General features: G+C 38.8%; 1 protein-coding gene across 1 annotated transcript in view; it reads right to left on the reverse strand.

Moving 5' to 3' along the window:
• Positions 1 to 544: 544 nt before the first annotated feature.
• Positions 545 to 18192, reverse strand: part of B3GLCT (beta 3-glucosyltransferase) — a 106748-nt gene continuing 89100 nt past the window's right edge. Inside the window, exons 14-15 of the mRNA XM_057532715.1 lie at positions 10678 to 10822; positions 545 to 1031 (exon numbers count right to left, since the gene is read on the reverse strand). Coding sequence (XP_057388698.1) covers positions 864 to 1031; positions 10678 to 10822 — 313 coding nt within the window. The 3' untranslated portion in view covers positions 545 to 863. The remainder of the gene's footprint in view (positions 1032 to 10677; positions 10823 to 18192) is intronic.

The raw sequence follows: 18192 nt of genomic DNA on the forward strand, positions 1-18192 counted from the left end.
ATAAGAGTAAAACACCAGGTACAATTAATTTAATTCACTTCCTGAGACTCAGAGCTCAGTGACTTGAATAAAATACGACAACGTTTTTTTTTTAAATACTGAGAACATTATCTTCTGGCAGCAGCCACTACACTTTTGTGTTACAAGTAGGTCATAAAGACAGGGCTTCAGGGAGAAATAGAACACAGATGAACCTCTAAAGGAGAAAGCTCTCGCAGAAGACTTATTATTCTCTTTTTATGAGGTACAAACAGAAAAATAGATAAAACATAACAACCCGGATTATAGACTACAGGGGATTTTTCATCACTAGACTTTTATGATGTTTTACGAATGATCCTTAATACAGCAATCTTCCTGCTGAGTTACCAGGAAATAATTTCGATCATCAATAATGTGGTTAAAAAGTTCACCCCATTGTAACATCCAGATCAAGAGACCTTCCCTCTTCTTTATTTTATGTATATAATAACAGACAGTCACGTCTCTCCAGACTCATGCCCAACTGAAACTTTCATTATAATGAAGAGACAGGACAGGAAGGAAAATTCTGGTACCATTTATTTTTCTATGACAGAAATAAAGCTGCTGTTTCACAGCTTGAAAAATACACAGTAATCATTGTGTATTACAATAACTGCATAATGCTAAAGCAAGTGATCTTTCCCAGAAAACAAAAATCTGTTTTCCCTATGACTCCTTCCCCACCCTCAACTCAAAAATTACCATATAATAACGTCCACCTAAATTTAGTCAGGAAGCTTCCGATGCTGCATGTCGCACGTAAGCAGTGTGATCCAGCACAGCAGGACAATGCCAGTCTCTGCTTCTGTGTCCTACCTGTGCCCACAGGCCGCCATGCTTTATAACTCTTCTTTAAAGCCTTTTCGTGTCTCCTGCCTGGCTCTGTCTTCCTCACTGGGTGCCAACCATGTGAAATAGACCTTCACGGGATCGATGTTCCAGTGCTTGTGGAACGATATGGGAACTTGGTGAGATAGGTAGTCCTTAGGGTAATCCACAGGCCGAGCCTGCAGGAAGAACAGAGAATCCCGCTCTCTCACTCATCGAAAACAATTTTGCTTCAGAATAGCATTTAAATGCATGAAACGATTGCTCTCCTTCAGTATCTGATGTTGGTTATGAGAATCTAAAAGCAAGAAGGAAAATCTTTTCCACTAAAATCTTCCCTCTAAGTGTAGGCTCTTTGCTTCTGCATCTGCAATTACTTTCGTATCCCAAATGCATCGCTTTTTGCTTCTAGGTTCCACAGCCATGCCTCTGGGATATTCCTCAACGGTGGTAATAACTACGAAAAGTTTTCCTTGGTCAGTCATTTAAGTTACTATTATGACTTCTGCAAAAAGGCAGAAAAACTTATTTCCCAGGTCTAAAGAAACTTTGGCCACACATGGTTGTGTGGCGAGGTGGGGCAAGGAATTTTGGGCGTTCCCACTGCCTGTCCGCTGCTCTAACTTGGAATTAGGCATGTCTTTCAGAGTAGGGAAAGCCTAGAAAAGGAAACACTACGGAGACAAAGCAAATCAGTGGTGTCCTGGGTCTGCGAATGGGGGTGGGGAATGAATGCAGATTCACGCAAGGGAATTTGCGGGGCATGATCCTAGTGTTTTAAAACCAGGTTTGCGGTTGCCTAGCTCTGGAAATTTGCTAAAAATTTTCAAGGTACCATTCACACCATTACTGTGTGTGAATTGTGTATGGTATATAAATCATACCTCAGTACAGCTGTAAAAAAAAATGTGTCTAAAATAGTCAGTCTCCATTTGTTACACTGTTCAGTGTGCTATAATCTTTACAGATAAGAAGGTTGACATTTTGCCCAATTTCTGTCCCTCTCATGCAGTTTAAGCCAGCTCTCTTTCCGCGTGTACAGCTTCCCACCCTGCTCCGCCTCTGCTCCTAAGTCCTCCTTCCTCACACTGACCCTGCCTGTCTGGGATTTCCTTTTGGCATTTTGGGCACAGAGGTTGATTATAGACTTCTCAGCATCACAGATGCCTCTGTGGATGCATTTTACTCTTCTAGTTTTGTCTTGTTCTTTTCCATGACCTCATTTATCAGAAACGATTAGCACATTCTAATGCTTAATAATCCAGCTCTTCACTTGCAGAGATGACTCCTGAGAGGCAATTAATCACTTCTGGAATCTGCATTAATAAAGGCAAAAATATTATGGATTTATTTTTTCCTGTGTTACACCTATTTTTATCTCCAACAGTTCATTTTTAAGTGTGAAAAACAAGCAACAATTTTAATATATTGCTGGACTCAGTTTGCTAATATTTTATTAAGGATTTTTGCATCTATGTTCAAGAGTAACACTGGCCTGTCCTTTACTTCTGTAATGTACCATTTTAATTCCTTTGTTAACTTTTTAGCTACTTTTTTTTTTAGTGATTTTCTTAGCTGCTTGCTCTAGGGATACAATGTACATCTCTGACATTTTAGGTTAATGTTGGCCTCATAAACTGAGTTAGGAAGCATTCTTGCTTCTCTAATTCAACTTCATCAATGTATATAAGTTTAAATACATTTTCTATTTCTTCTTGAGAAATAGCCTTGCTTAAAAAGTGTAATCTAGAAATTTCTCCATTTCATTTATTTATTTTTCAATTCATCATTATTAAAAAAAATTTTTTTTAGTATCCTTATTGGAGTATAATTGCTTTACAATGGTGTGTTAGTTTCTGCTGTACAACAAAGTGAATCAGCTATACGTATACATATATCCCCATACCTCCTCCCTTTTGAGCCTCCCTCTCACCCTCCTTATCCCACCCGTCTAGGTGGTCACAAAGCACCAAGCTGATCTCCCTGTGCTATGCAGCAGCTTCCTACTAGCTATCTGTTTTACATTTGGTAGTGTATATATGTCAATGCTACTCTCTCACTTCGTCCCAGCTTCCCCTTACCCTCCTGTGTCCTTAAGTCTGTTCTCTACATCTGCGTCTTTATTCCTGCCCTGCCGCTAGGTTCATCAGTACCGTTTTTTTAGATTCCATATATGTGCATTAGCATACGGTATTCTTCTCTTTCTGGCTTACTTCACTCTGTATGACAGACTCTAGGTCCATCCAGCTCACTACAAGTAACTCAATTTTGTTTCTTTTTATGGCTGAGTAATATTCCATTGTATATATGTGTCACGTCTTCTTTATCCATTCGTCTGTTGATGGACATTTAGGTTGCTTCCATGTCCTGGCTATTGTAAATAGTGCTGCAGTGAACATTGTGGTACATGTCTCTTTTTGAATTGTGGTTTTCTCAGGGTATATGCCCAGTAGTGGGATTGCTGGGTCACATGGTAGTTCTATTTTCAGTTTTTTAAGGAACCTCCATACTGTCCTCCATAGTGGCTGTATCTATTTACATTCCCACCAACAGTGCAAGAGGGTTCCCTTTTCTCCACACCCGCTCCAGCATTTATTGTTTGTAAATTTTTTGATGATGGCCATTCTGATAGGTGTGAGGTGATACCTCACTGTGGTTTTGATTTGCATTTCTCTAATGATTAGTGATGTTGAACCTCTTTTCAGGTGTTTGTTGGCCATCTGTATGTCTATTTTGGAGAAACGTCTATCTCCATTTCATTTAAATTGTCTAATTTGTTGGCATAATTGTGGTAGGGTATATAAAGATACCCCTCCTTCATTTCTGATTTTGGCAATTTTTGTCTTCTTTCTCTTTCTCTTGGTCAAGCTAGCTTAAAGGTTTACCAAATTAGAGCTAATTTTTGGCTTAATTGATTTTCTCTATTTTTCTGTTTTCTATTTCATTGATTTGTGCTCTGATCTTTAGTTTAGTATTTCTTTTATTCCACATAGTTCAGATTTGATATTATTCTTTTGCTTCTCAATGTAGAAACTTAGATTATTGATTTAATATCTTTATTCCTTTCTAACATGTTTAAAACTGTAAATTTCCTTCTAACCACTATATAGCTGCACTCAAAGTTTTTGATATGTTGTGTTTTCATTTTCATTCCATTGAAGGTATTTTCTAATTTTCCTTATGATTTCTTTTTTGACCCACGGGTTATTTCAAAGTGTGTTGTTTAATTTCCAAACATTGGGGGAATTTCCCCAATTTTTTTTCTCAATTTCTAATTTCATTCCATTGTTCTGGGAGGTGAGTCTTGTCTTATGACTTAGCATATGGCCTATCCTGGAGAATGTTCTATATACATTTGAAAAGAATGTTCATTCTGTTGTTGTCGGTGAAATACTTTATATGTGGTTGTCGGTGAAATACTTTATATGTGACAGGTCACGTAGTTAATACTTGTCTATTTCTCTTTTCAATTCTGTCCATTTATGTTTCATGTAATTTGAAGATCTGTTGTTAGCTGTATATATACATTTATAATTGTTTTATTCTCTTGATGTATTGACCTTTGTCATAAAATGGCCCACTTTCTGTCTAGTAATACTTCTGTTCTTAAAATCTATTGTTTTTAATATTACTATAGCCACTCAAGCTCTCTGTGATCAACTGTTTGCATGGTGTATCTTTTTTATTTAAATTTTTAGAACTATTTTTAAATTGAAGTATAGTTAATTTACAATGTTGTGTTAGTTTCAGGTATACAGCAAAGTGATTCAGATTTTATAATATATATATATATTCTTTCCATTAGAGATTATTACAAGATATTGAATACAGTTCCCTGAGCTACATACAATAGGTCCTTGTTGTTTACATATACACACTACTATATATAAAATAGATAAACACCAAACTCCTAATTTATCCCCCAACCCCCACTATCTCTTTTGGTAACTATGTCTGAGAGTCTATTTCTGTTTTGTAAATAAGTTCATTTATATCATTTTTTTAGATTCCACATACAAGTAGTGTCATATGATTTTTGTCTTTATTGGACTTACTTTACTTAATATGATAATCTCTAGGTCCATCCATATTGCTGCAAATGGCATTATTTCATTTTTTTCTGCAGCTGAGTAATATTCCACTGTGTATATATATCACATCTTCTTTATCCACTCCTCTGTTGATGGACATTTAGGTTGCTTCCCTGTCTTGGCTATTGTAAATAGTGCTGCAGTGAACATTCGGGTGCAGTGAACATTGGGGTGCATGTATCTTTTCAAATCATGGTTTTCTCTGGATATATGCCCAGGAGTGAGATTGCAGGATCATATGGGTAACTCTATTTTTAGTTTTTTAAGGAACCTCCATATTGTCCTCCATAGTGGCTGCACCAATTTACATTCCTCTCTATGATCAACTGTTTGCATGGTGTATCTTTTCCTTTTATATTCAACCTGTTTGTGTCTATGAATCTAAAGTATACTTGACTCTTATAGACAACATGTAGACAAATCATGCTTTTTATCCAGTCTGACAACCTCTGCCCTTTGGGGTATTTAGTCCATTCATATTTAATGTAATACTTGATATAGCTGTATTTTCATTAGCCATTTTATATGCCATTGTTTTGTTTTGATACCTTGTTTTTATTTCCTTTTGCTATATACCAGGATGTGGTATTGCTGCAGCATATGGTCCTATATTTAATTTTTTGAGCAACCTCTACAGTTTTCCCGTAGTGTATATGCCATTTTTTTTTAATAGCTACTCTATTTATTTATTTATTTATTTTTAGCTGTGTTGGGTCTTTGTTTCGTGCGAGGGCCTTCTCCAGTCGCGGCAAGCGGGGGCCACTCTTCATCGCGGTGCGCGGGCCTCTCACTATCACGGCCCCTCCCGTTGCAGGGCACAGGCTCCAGACGCGCAGGCTCAGCAGTTGTGGCTCATGGGCCCAGTTGCTCCACGGCATGTGGGATCTTCCCAGACCAGGGCTCGAACCCGTGTCCCCTGCATTGGCAGGCAGATTCTCAACCACTGCGCCACCAGGGAAGCCCTATGCAATTTTTTTTTTTTTTTTTTTTAAGGATTTTCTTATTTATTTATTTATTTATTTATTTATTTTTGGCTGTGTTGGGTCTTTGGTTCGTGCGAGGGCTTTCTCCAGTTGCGGCAAGCGGGGGCCACTCTTCATCGCGGTGCGGGGACCGCTCTTCATCGCGGTGCGCGGGCCTTTCTCTATCGCGGCCCCTCCCGTCGCGGGGCACAGGCTCCAGACGCGCAGGCTCAGCAATTGTGGCTCACGGGCCCAGCTGCTCCGTGGCATGTGGGATCTTCCCAGACCAGGGCTCGAACCCGTGTCCCCTGCATTAGCAGGCAGATTCTCAACCACTGCGCCACCAGGGAAGCCCCTGCAATTTTTTTAATACATTTTTTTGTCCATCTGTTTCTCCTTTATTGCCCTTTTTTGTTAAAATCTTTTAGTGTTCATTTAAGTCTCTTTAAAAATATAGCTAAAACATCAAAAAAGTTACTTTCTTAAAGGTTTCTCTAGGGATAACATGTATCTTTAACTTAGCGGGTTAATACTGACTTAACTCCAACAAAATCAACCTTGCCCCAATAAAGCTCCACTTCTTTCCCCTGCCTTTGTTCTACTGTCATCATATATATTGCATTTATCTATGTTATAAAGTCAGCAATATAGAGTTATATTGTTTTAAACAATCTTGTGAAAGAAATTAAGAGAAAAATATCTGTATGTGTATATATACACATCCATATATTTTGTTCATACACAGACACATTTTTTCCTCTCTTATATACACACATGTGTATATACACACACAAACATGTATATACATAGTCTTCCCAGTGTACTGAATTCCTTCCTATATATTCCAGGTACCACGTGGTGCCATTTTCTTTCAGCCCAAAGAATTTTCTTTAGTTTTTTTAAGGGAAGGTCCGTTAGCAAAGAATTCTCTCGCTTTTTGTTTATCTGGGAATGTCTTTATTCCACTTCCATTTTGGAAGGATAGTTTTACTGGATATAGAATTTCTGGTTAACTTTCTTTTTTTCTTTATGCCTTCAGGCCTCTTATTTCTAATGAGAAATCAGCCAGTAACATTTTAATTTCCATTTTTAGTAGGTTTTTGTTGCTTTTAAGATTTTCCCTTTGTCATTGTTTTTCAGTGATTTGTGTTCATGTGTGAGTCTTTTCCTGATTATCCTACTTGGGGCTTGTTGAGTTTCTCAGATCAGTAGATTGTTTCTCATTACATTTTTGAGAAAATGTATTTATTCAAAAAAATTGTTTTTGTCCCATTCTTTCTCCCTTCTCTTTTTAAAAAGGACCCCCATTAAATGTATGTTGGTACACTTCGTTTTACCACTTGTCTTTGAGGCTGTGTTCATTTTTCTTCAGTCTTTTTTCTGTTCTTTGGATTAGGTAATTTCTATTGATCGGCCTTCAAATTTACTGATTGTTTCTTTTGCCATCTCAAATCTACTGTTATGTCCATTTAGTTAATTTCTCATTTCTTTTATTGGGTTTTACAACTATAGAATTTTCATTTGGTTCTTTATCATAGTTTCTATTATTTTTCTATTAAGACTTGCCATTTGTTAAGTTAATGTAATCATATTTTCCTTTGACTTCAGTTTCCTTTAATTCTGTGAATACAGTTTTTTTTTTTTTTTATTAGCTGCTTTGAACTCTTTGTCTATCTGTCAAACCCAACATCTGGTCCCATTCAGAGTCCGTTTCTGTTGATCAGAGTCCATTTCCATTGACTACATTTTTTCCCTGAGTTCAGTGTTTCTTTGCATGTTTCACAGTAATTGATTGGAAACTGGTTATTTTTAAAGAATGTATTATAGCGACTCACAAATCTGTTTACTACTCTTTTTTAAAAACTAATTTGCCTGAACTTACACTGTGTAATCTTTCTCCCTAGAGTGTGTGGCTGCTAGTTTCTCAAGTTTTAGTTCTTATTTTTATTCTTTAGGATGACTTTCTAGAAGTCACTCCTGTGCCTGAATAACTTAGTAGTTAGTTTGTAACATAGGCAGAGATTGAGCTCAAACGTCTCAAGCCCATAAAGCTTCAATCTGTGTGTGGATTGGAAAGGACATTCAAAGCTTCAGTGGGTTTTCAAACATGCCTTGGCTTGTAATTACTTTCATCCACTGTCCCATGTGCATGCACGTAGTTTCCCAGTGGGCCAGAGAGTTGTGGCCAGCTTCTCTAGCCCTACTATGCTCTCTTATTTCCAGGGTATTAGGTATTAAACTTCTGACCAATAATCCCTTCACCGTAACTGAGACTACAACCTCAGGCCAGTGAAGATGCAGGTTTTTCTTGTTTGTCTCCTACCCAAATTTGACAATTTTAGCTGACATACCTGTGGGTTTTCATCTCTCCCACAAATCAAGTCCACCCCCTCTGACAGCAAACCTGTTGTTTTTTTCCAGCCAGGCCCATACTGGTGAAACTACTGCTGCTCTCTCCAACCAAGCTGGGATGGAAGGCAGGTAGGGTGGGGGGTTTTCAGGCAGAAAGGCCTCAGACTCTGTTGCTCTTACCCAGAACTACAGTAGTTTTTAAGAAATTAATGCTTCTCAGTGCTTTTTGGTTGACTTCCAGATTCCTGAAATAGTTATTTTGACAATTTTGTGCAGAAGATTCACTGACCACTGCACACTGCCATACCCATTAGTAGCATATAATTTTGGAAGAGCAGAAAACCACATGCTCTAGATACTTTGTTTTTAACAGAGGGATATACTAGACATTCCTTGAGCCTTCCTTCTGAACCTGTGATCTCACAATAACGTTCCCTGACTAAAGGGAGAAGAAATGTGGCCCAGGCAACTTTGTATCTGAGCTTGTTTCCAAATGCCTGCTCTAACTTACCAGGAATCCTAGATTTTATCTCTTTCTCAATATGAACAAATACACTGTTTGGACCAGTGTTCAAACATTACAAATGGAAAGTAATGTCCAAATCAGAGCAAACTCTCTTAAAAGAGGCTTAAGAATTAGAAGATAAAGCAGTGTCTGTTGGGGAGGATACATTTTGAGCATACTTTATGACTTTGGAAAGGTTTAAAATTTATTATGTGAATTAGAGAAATCAAGAGTTTTAAAGTATGGGAAACAACAATTTAAAAAAAATTTTTAAATTATCTTCAAAGGACTTTTACATAAGGAGAAAAGAAAGAAGGAAAATAATCCTTATCAATCATTTCATTTAGTAATGTATTCTTCCCTAAGTGAAAAAGGCTGCTATAAAAACCTAAGACCTGGTCTTCCCTGGTGGTGCAGTGGTTAAGAATCCGCCTGCCAACACAGGGGACACGGGTTCGAGCCCTGGCCCGGAAAGATCCAACATGCCGCAGAGCAACTAAGCCCATGCGCCACAACTGCTGAAGCCCACAGGCCTAGAGCCCGTGCTCCTCAACAAGAAAAGCCACTGCAATGAGAAGCCCGCACACCGCAATGAAGAGTAGCCCCTGCTCGCCGCAACTAGAGAAAGCCCGTGCGCAGCAACGAAGACCCAACGCAGCCATAAAATAAATAAATAAATAATAAATAAAAACCTAGGACTATGATAGTAACAGTGATAAATTATTTCCCTTATACACCAACAGTTGTAATTACCCTTCCTTTCTGTGAGTGAAACATTATGAGATAGAGTGAGAGAGAGGGTAAGAGAGAATAACTTGCTTTTCTAAGTCCTATAACACCACACATAGGCTCAAGGTTTTAAAAGATGGCAAAGTACCTTCAGACTAGTACCAGGAGGGAGGTTTCTCATACATTTCTTATTATATCTTTATCTTTCCTTGCAGTCCTCAAAAACGCAGAAATGGATTCTGCCTTTCTTGGTAATGCAAGCACTTTCTCGGCCTTGTTCAAGTGATCTCCTATAGTGCTATTTCTGTCATGCCCAATTCTCTATATGGCTATAATAGTGTTTGCTACTGGTTACTAAATAAAGTATGAAGACTATATTTTCAATGTAAGGGAGGGCACTTAAAATACCTATGCATTCAATTTTCAAAAAGCTTTGGATTTCTTAAAGGAGAGCATTAAGTGAATGTGGGCTATGGTTATTTTTAGTGCAAATATATCTGCTATTATTATTACAATATCAGAATAGTCACTGATCAGAATATTCACTAACCCAATTCTTCAAAAAAGAAGCTACTAAAAAGATTGCAAAAGGATTCCCTTCTTACCCCACACTGCAGGATGGTGAAACTATTAGCACCAGCCACCCCTGGTAAACATCATCTCATCTCTTCTATAACCCCCAGACTATATGCTTATTGAGATGTTATACTGAAACTTAATTAAGTTTAGCTTGTCAGTTTAATAGCAACCAAAGGGGAGAAAGCCCAATAGACAGTGTAAGGACTGAGGACAGTGTAGAACTGCAAACAGTTGGTGGCTAGCGGAACAACATTAGGTCAGTCCTGTATATTTTTAAATAGCATCTGATAATTTTTAAATACCATCAATTTTTTTTTAACTCAAAGAAAAAAAAAAGAACAGCTTTTACCTGAGCCTACATGCAAGGATGCTGGTCAAACACCATTTCATTTTCTAGATGTTTCTGCGTTCCATCTTCATGCTGTACCTGGTACAGCATCAACCCTCTGGACAAAGAGGTCTGTTAAGGATTTCCCCCTGGAGCCTGTCCACACAGCTCTTAAGACCGTTTCCAGAAGAATAGGTGAAGGGAAAATAGTAGTACCTTCAAGTGAGAAGAAAACCCCCCTCTCTCCCTCTGAGGTAGGAATAAAAACATTTTTCTCACCTGATGGAAGAGAGGGCTGTGTGTCACAGGGATTCCTAACCCACTAAAGCACATCCCCAGGACCATATCATCAGGAGCGTCATTGCTGTAGCAGCGACACTTGCTGGCGAGAAGTCTCCTGATTGCCTCTCTGCTGAAGACCATCCTGGGGGAAGCCAGAGCAGACAGAGAAGGCGGTTAGCTCCTCACAACCGGTAATCTGAATAAGGAAACGGAGTTCAGAGCCACATTTCTGATAAAGATGTTGACATCAGCAGTGTTTTATATTTGTTATTCTGAGGAAAATGTTTCTGTGTTTCTATGAAAGGAAAAGCACTTTTAATATGTTTGCCTATCTAATAGGCAATTTTATTTCTTTATGTATATCCTATACATTAACACTTGGCAGTGTTCTTTTTCTAGTATGTCACTGGAAAATTAGAATAGTTCTTAAGTTTACACACTCTCGATGAGATCAGTAACAAAATCCGCCAACATTCCCAGCAGGTAGATGGGCCCAGAAATACTAGGTACCTCAGCTATACAGGTGATGACTGACAATGAGATCAAATCTAATTGAAAAAAACCATGCATGGTCCAAGTGATTCCAGAACACAGAAGCTTCCTTAAGGTAATTTCGAGAAAGAGGGGAAAAAAGAGAGACAGAGGGAGAAAGAGATTGATTTGTCTCAAATAGTGCTAAGACGCTGCTTGACCAGATACGTTGGGTACTTTCTGGTGGAACTCACAGCCATCCCCACCTTTCTGTGCTCTCCTCAGCACTGCAGAAGGCTAGAAACTCTATTTTCCAGACTCTCTGGCCAGATGGGTCCTGGCTTCGTCCTGACGACAAGGGGCCCAGTACTGGGGGAGGCCATCTGCTTCTGGCTCTGGTGGTCTCTGTGGCAGAGGCAGGTGATGGGGGGTGGGTAGCCACAGGCTCCAGCACAGCCGGCATGGGATGGCAGAGCATCGGTGATGGTCCCAAAGCAGCAGTGACCTGGAGCCCATCCCAGGTCTGCCCCAGAGGCAGTGCTGTTAACCCGACAGTAGCAGCGGCCCCAGAAACCAGCACCCTTTGCTCCTTCAGCTTCAGAGGCAACAGCGCTTCCTATAGTTACTGAGCTCTGGGTAAAGCCACTTGCTCCCTCTTATTCCTCTGGCCCTTTCCAATACGTTTGTACCAAGTTCCTGCAATAAATTCTCCTCTTTTAAAAAATATAGATTGGTTTCTGCTTTCCCTTCTGGTCCTAGAGTAGTAATGGATCTTCTCATATCATGAATAACCCGATAGCTGATAGGGCTGATATGGTTCACAAGTTCATTCCCAATAAGCAACAACTTTCTTGAAGGCAAAACTATCTAAAATTTATCCATATATTCCCATAGCCAAATACAGGGTCTCACATACAGTATGCCCTTCGTAAAAGTCTAATGATCCAACAAGTGAGAACAAAGCTGCCTTTGCAAAGCTCTTCCCCAGGGAGGGAGAGTTCTATGAATCAGTCTAGTCGGGAAGGAAAGAGGGCAGAGCACTTGAGCACGATCCCTGACGCAAACATGTCGATTCCTGCTCAGCTGGGCTCAGTTCAGTGCCATATAACTAACACCAGTGACCACGGCTGGTGATGCAGCGGCACGGAAGACACTCCCTGCCCGTGCTGAGATGTCAGAAGACTGGATGAAATATGACCAAACAGGAGGAAAAAGAAGCTCTTTATTTAAGGTGGTACGAGGAAATATGACCGTACAAGACGAAAAAAGTGCTTATGACCTATACAACAGGGAAAACTGCAAGTTTGAAAACTCACCGTAAACTGCCTCTCTCTTAAAAATCTAGTGTCCATCAGTGACTCAGGGCCTCACACCTACGTGCTGAGCCAAATTCCTGCTCTACTGACCAATCCCAGGAAAGAGCCTGTGTGAGGGGATATGTGTTCACCATAAACAGACATTTCCCTTAAAGTGTCTGCCTGATGTCCTGTCAAGGAAAGTTTCATAGGTAACTAATTGTCCCAATCACAGCACGCATCTCGTCCTCTTAAACCCTATTTGAATAAAAATGCTTCTCTTCTGCCAGCATCCAGTAGAGTGAAAAAGAAAAGGAAAGCCTTTCATTTTGGCGTGCTCTACCCACCCCCCCACAAAAGGAAAATTACCAGTTACAGCATAGTATGTCTGTTCTGCCAACTTTTAAATATTAAAAAGATGATGATCAATAAAACCAAGAGCTGGTTCTTTGAAAGGATAAACAAAATTGACAAACCTCTGGTCAGGCTCACCAAGAAGAAAAGAGACAGAAACTAAATAAAAAGAAATGAAAAAGGAGAAATCTCAACTGATACCACAGAAATACAAAAAACCATAAGGGAATACTATGAACAATTATATGCCAACAAATTTGACAACCTAGAAAAAATGGACAACTTTCTAGAAACATACAGCCCACCAAAACTGAATCAAGAAGAAATAGATAATTTGAACAGACCAATCACTAAAAGTGAAATAGAATCTGTAATAAAAAAATAAAAAATAGGGCTTCCCTGGTGGCACAGTGGTTGAGAATCTGCCTGCTAATGCAGGGGACATGGGTTCGAGCCCTGGTCTGGGAAGATCCCACATGCCGCGGAGCAACTGGGCACGTGAGCCACAACTACTGAGCCTGTGTGTCTGGAGCCTGTGCTCTGCAATAAGAGAGGCTACGATAGTGAGAGGCCCGTGCACCACGATGAAGAGTGGCCCCCGCTTGCCGCAACTAGAGAAAGCCCTCGCACAGAAACGAAGACCCAACACAGCCAAAAATAAATAAATTAATTAATTTTTTAAAAAAGCTGTATTCAGGAAATTCCTCTACCAAAAAAAAAATTAAATAAATAAATAAAAAATTAAAAAAACTCCCTACAAACAAAAGTCCAGGACAAGATAGCGTCACGGGCAAATTCTACCAAACATGCAAATAACTTATACTGATCCCTCTCAAATTCTTCCAAAAGACTGCAGAGGTGAGAACACTCCCAAAGACATTCTATGAAGCCACCATCACCCTGATACCAAAACCAGGCAGACACCACCAGAAAAGAAAATTACAGGCCAGTATCTTTGATGAACATAGATGCAAAAATTCTCAACAAAATGTTAGCAAACTGAATCCAACAACACATAAAAAAGATCATACACCATGACCAAGTGGGATTCATCCCAAGTTCACAAGGATGGTTCAACATATGCAAATTAATCAATGTAATACACCACATAAACAAAAGAAAAGTAAAAAACCACATGATCATCTCACTAGATGCAGAAAAAGCATTTGACAAAATTCAACATCCATTCATGATAAAAGCTCTTACCAAAGTGGGTATAAAGGGAACATATCTCAACATAATAAAAGCCATTTATGACAAACTCACAGCCAATATAATACTCAACAGTGAAAAGCTGAAAGCCTTCCTGCTAATATCTGGAACAAGACAAGGATGTCCACTCTCACCACTTCTATTCAACATAGTATTGGAAGTCCCAGCCACAGCTATCAGACAACAAAAATAAAAGGTATCCAAATTGGAAGGGAAGAGGTAAAATTGTCACTATATGCAAAGGACATGATACCATATATAGAAAACCCTAAGGACTCCACACAAATACAGGTAGATCTAATAAATGAATTCAGCAAAGTAGCAGGATACAAGATTAACATTCAGAAATTGGTTGCATTTCTTTACACTCACAATGAAATATCAGGAAGGGAATGTAAAAAAAAAAACCAATACCTTTTAAAATCACACCAAAAAAATAAAATACCTGGGAATAAACCTGACCAAGAAGGTGAAAGACATATGCTGAGAATTATAAAACATTAATAAAGGAAATTAAAGAGGATTCAAAGAAATGGAAAGATATCCCATGCTCTTGGATTGGAAGAATACTGTTAAAATGGCAATACTACCCAAAGCAATCAACAGATTTAATGCAATCCCTATCAAATTACCCATGACATTTTTCACAGAACTAGAACAAATAATCCAAAAATTTACATAAAACCAAAAAAAAGAAAAAAAGAAAAAGAAAAAAACCAGAATTGCCAAAGCAATCCTGAGGGGGGAAAAAAACAAACCAGGAGGTATAACTCTCCCAGGCTTCAGACAGTACTACAAAGCTACAGTAATCAAAACAGTGTGGTATTGGTACAAAAACAGACATACGGATCAATGGAACAGAATAGAGAGCCCAGAAATAAACCCACACACCTACAGTCAATTAATCTTCAACAAAGGAGACAAGAATATAAAATGGGAAAAACATATGAAAATGTGTTTCCCAGTCTCTTCAGCAAGTGGTGCTGGGAAAGTTGGACAGCTGCATGTAAATCAATGAAGTTATTAGAACACACCCTCACACCATGCACAAAAAAAACACAAACCTCAAAATGGCTTAAAGACTTAAAACATAAGACATGACACCATAAAACTCCTAGAAGAAAACACAGGCAAAATATTCTCTGACATAAATTGCACCAGTGTTTTCTTAGGTCAGTCTCCAAAGGCAATAGAAATAAAAGCAAAAATAAACAAATGAGACCTAATCAAACTTACAAGCTTTTGCACAACAAAGGAAACTATTAAAAAAAAAATGAAAAGACAACCTACAAAATGGGAGAAAATATTTGCAAATGACGTAACCAACAAGGGCTTAATCTCCAAAATATACAAACAGCTCACACAACTCAACAACAAAAAAACAACCCAATCGAAAAATGGGCAGAAGACCTTAATAGACATTTCTCCAAAGAAGATACAGATGGCCAGTAGGCACAGGAGAAGATGCTCAACATCACTAATTATTAGAGAAATGCAAATCAAAACTACAATGAGGGGCTTCCCTGGTGGCGCAGTGGTTGAGAATCCGCCTGCCAATGCAGGGGACACGGGTTCCAGCCCTGGTCTGGGAAGATCCCACATGCCACGGAGCAACTGGGCCCGTGAGCCACAACTACTGAGCCTGCACGTCTGGAGCCCGTGCTCTGCAACAAGAGAGGCTGCAACAGTGAGAGCCCAGTGCACCACGATGAAGAGTGGCCCCCACTTGCCGCAACTAGAGAAAGCCCTCGCACAGAAACGAAGACCCAACACAGCCAAAAATAAATAAATAAGTAAAATTTAAACTGTTGATTCATTTAAAAAAAAAAAAAAATTTACAATGAGGTACCACCTCACACCGGTCAGAATGGCCATCATTAAAAAGTCTACAAATAACAAATGCTGGAGAGGGTGTGGAGAAAAGGGAACCCTCTTACAATGTTGGTGTGAATGTAAGTTGTTGTAGCCACTATGGAAAACAGTATGGAGGTTCCTCAGAAACCTAAAAATAGAGTTACCATATGACCCAGCAGTCCCACTCCTGGGCATATACCCAGACAAAACTATAATTCAAAAAGATGCATGCACCCCTATGTTCATAGCAGCACTATTCACAATAGCCAAGACATGGAAACAACTAAAATGTCCATCGACAGATGAATGCATAAAGAAGATGTGGTACATATATACAATGGAATACTACTCAGCCATAAAAAAAACAAAATAATGCCATTTGTAGCAACATGAATGCAACTAGAGGTTATCATACTAAGTGAAGTCAGAAGAAGAAAAATACCGTATGATATCACTTATATATGGAATCTAAAATATGGAACAAATGAACCTATCTACAGAACAGAAACAGACATAGAGAACAGACTTGTGTTTGCCAAGGGGGCGGGGGGCGGGAGAGGGATGGAGTGGGAGTTTGGGATTAGCAGATGCAAACTATTACATTTAGAATGGCTAAACAACAAGGTCCTCCTGTATAGCACAGGAACTATATCCAGTCTCCTGGGATAAACCATAATGGAAACGAATATAAAACAAGAATGTATATATGTGTATAGCTGAGTCACTTTGCTGTACAGCAGAAATTAGCACAACACTGTAAATCAACTATACATCAATTAAAAAATAAAATTAGAGTCTGTCATACAGAGTGAAGTAAGTCAGAAAGAGAAAAACAAATACAGTATGCTAACACATATATATGGAATCTAAGGGAAAATAAAGGTCATGAAGAACCTAGTGGCAAGACGGGACTAAAGACACAGACCTCCTAGAGAATGGACTTGAGGATATGGGGAGGGGGAGGGGTAAGATGTGACAGGGTGAGAGAGTGGCATAGACATATATACACTACCAAATGTAAAATAGATAGCTAGTAGGAAGCAGCCGCATAGCACAGGGAGATCAGCTCGGTGCTTTGTGACCACCTAGAGGGGTGGGATAGGGAGGGTGGGAGGGAGGGAGATGCAAGAGGGAAGAGATATGGGAACATATGTATATGTATAACTGATTCACTTTGTTATGAAGCAGAAACTAACACACCATTGTAAAGCAATTATACTTCAATAAAGATGTTTAAAAAATAAATTAAAAGAATGTTAATAAAAAACAGATGTTGAAAGGCTGTACGACTAATAATATGACTTCCTTTAATATACAATATACTAATTTTAAAAATAAGAAAAACTGAAATGAGAGGCAGGGATCTGCCCAAGGGAACACCTGCAAATCAAGAATAGCCATGCAGCGTAGCAACACACACACACACACACACACACACACCACGTACAGAAGATAAACTGCATCGTCAGAAACGGGCCTGCCCCCCGGACTCCTAGCAGATGAACACAGGTCACGGCTGTCTCTTTGGGCAACACTGCCAGGGCCTCTTCATCCTGACCACAGCTTCCTACCCAAATGTATGTAAGGAAGTATTTTCAAAAAAGAAAATAGTTATTGAACTAGTTGCCTCCAAATACCCAAACTTTCAAGAAGCAAGCAACAAAGCGGAAAACGGACACTTGGATTCAAATAGTACAAAGGTCTCGTTTTCCAAACAATACAGAGTACCTACACATAAATTCCTGGAGTCCACACTCCTGGGTTAGCTCTGATAAGTGGGGCTTAAGAGGGGTGATTTAAGGCAATGGTTTTCAAAAACTTATTTGACTATAACACAGTGAGAAAACAAGAAACACAGTTCATATGCAACCAATTATGTTTTGTGTGTATGTGTATAAAAACTGGAAAAATATCACATAACAATAATACTCTTACTACATGTGATGTACATGATATATCTGTTATTCTATTCCATTCTGTATTTCATTATTTTTAAATGATGGTATGATCCATTAATTGGTTTTACCATCCATTAGTTGATCCTGACTTGCTGATAAAAAAAAAAGCTGATTCTTAAGCTAGATCACCAGAAAAGTCTCTTGTAATATTAGAGAAACTATTATGTCTGCAGCTTTTATCAATGGTAGATATAAGACAATCTCATGAAGAATGTTTCTGCATCTTTGTAAAGTGCTACTAAGAACAGAATATTACACTGGTCAATGTTATAGTTATGTAAAGATTAGTACCAGTGTTCATGCATCTATTTATTCATTTATCCTTTGTATCCTGTAAAAAATGAGTCCCCATGCTAGGAAGGGGGAAT

Source organism: Balaenoptera acutorostrata, chromosome 18 (genome assembly GCF_949987535.1).
Source record: "Balaenoptera acutorostrata chromosome 18, mBalAcu1.1, whole genome shotgun sequence".
NCBI lineage: Eukaryota > Metazoa > Chordata > Mammalia > Artiodactyla > Balaenopteridae > Balaenoptera > Balaenoptera acutorostrata.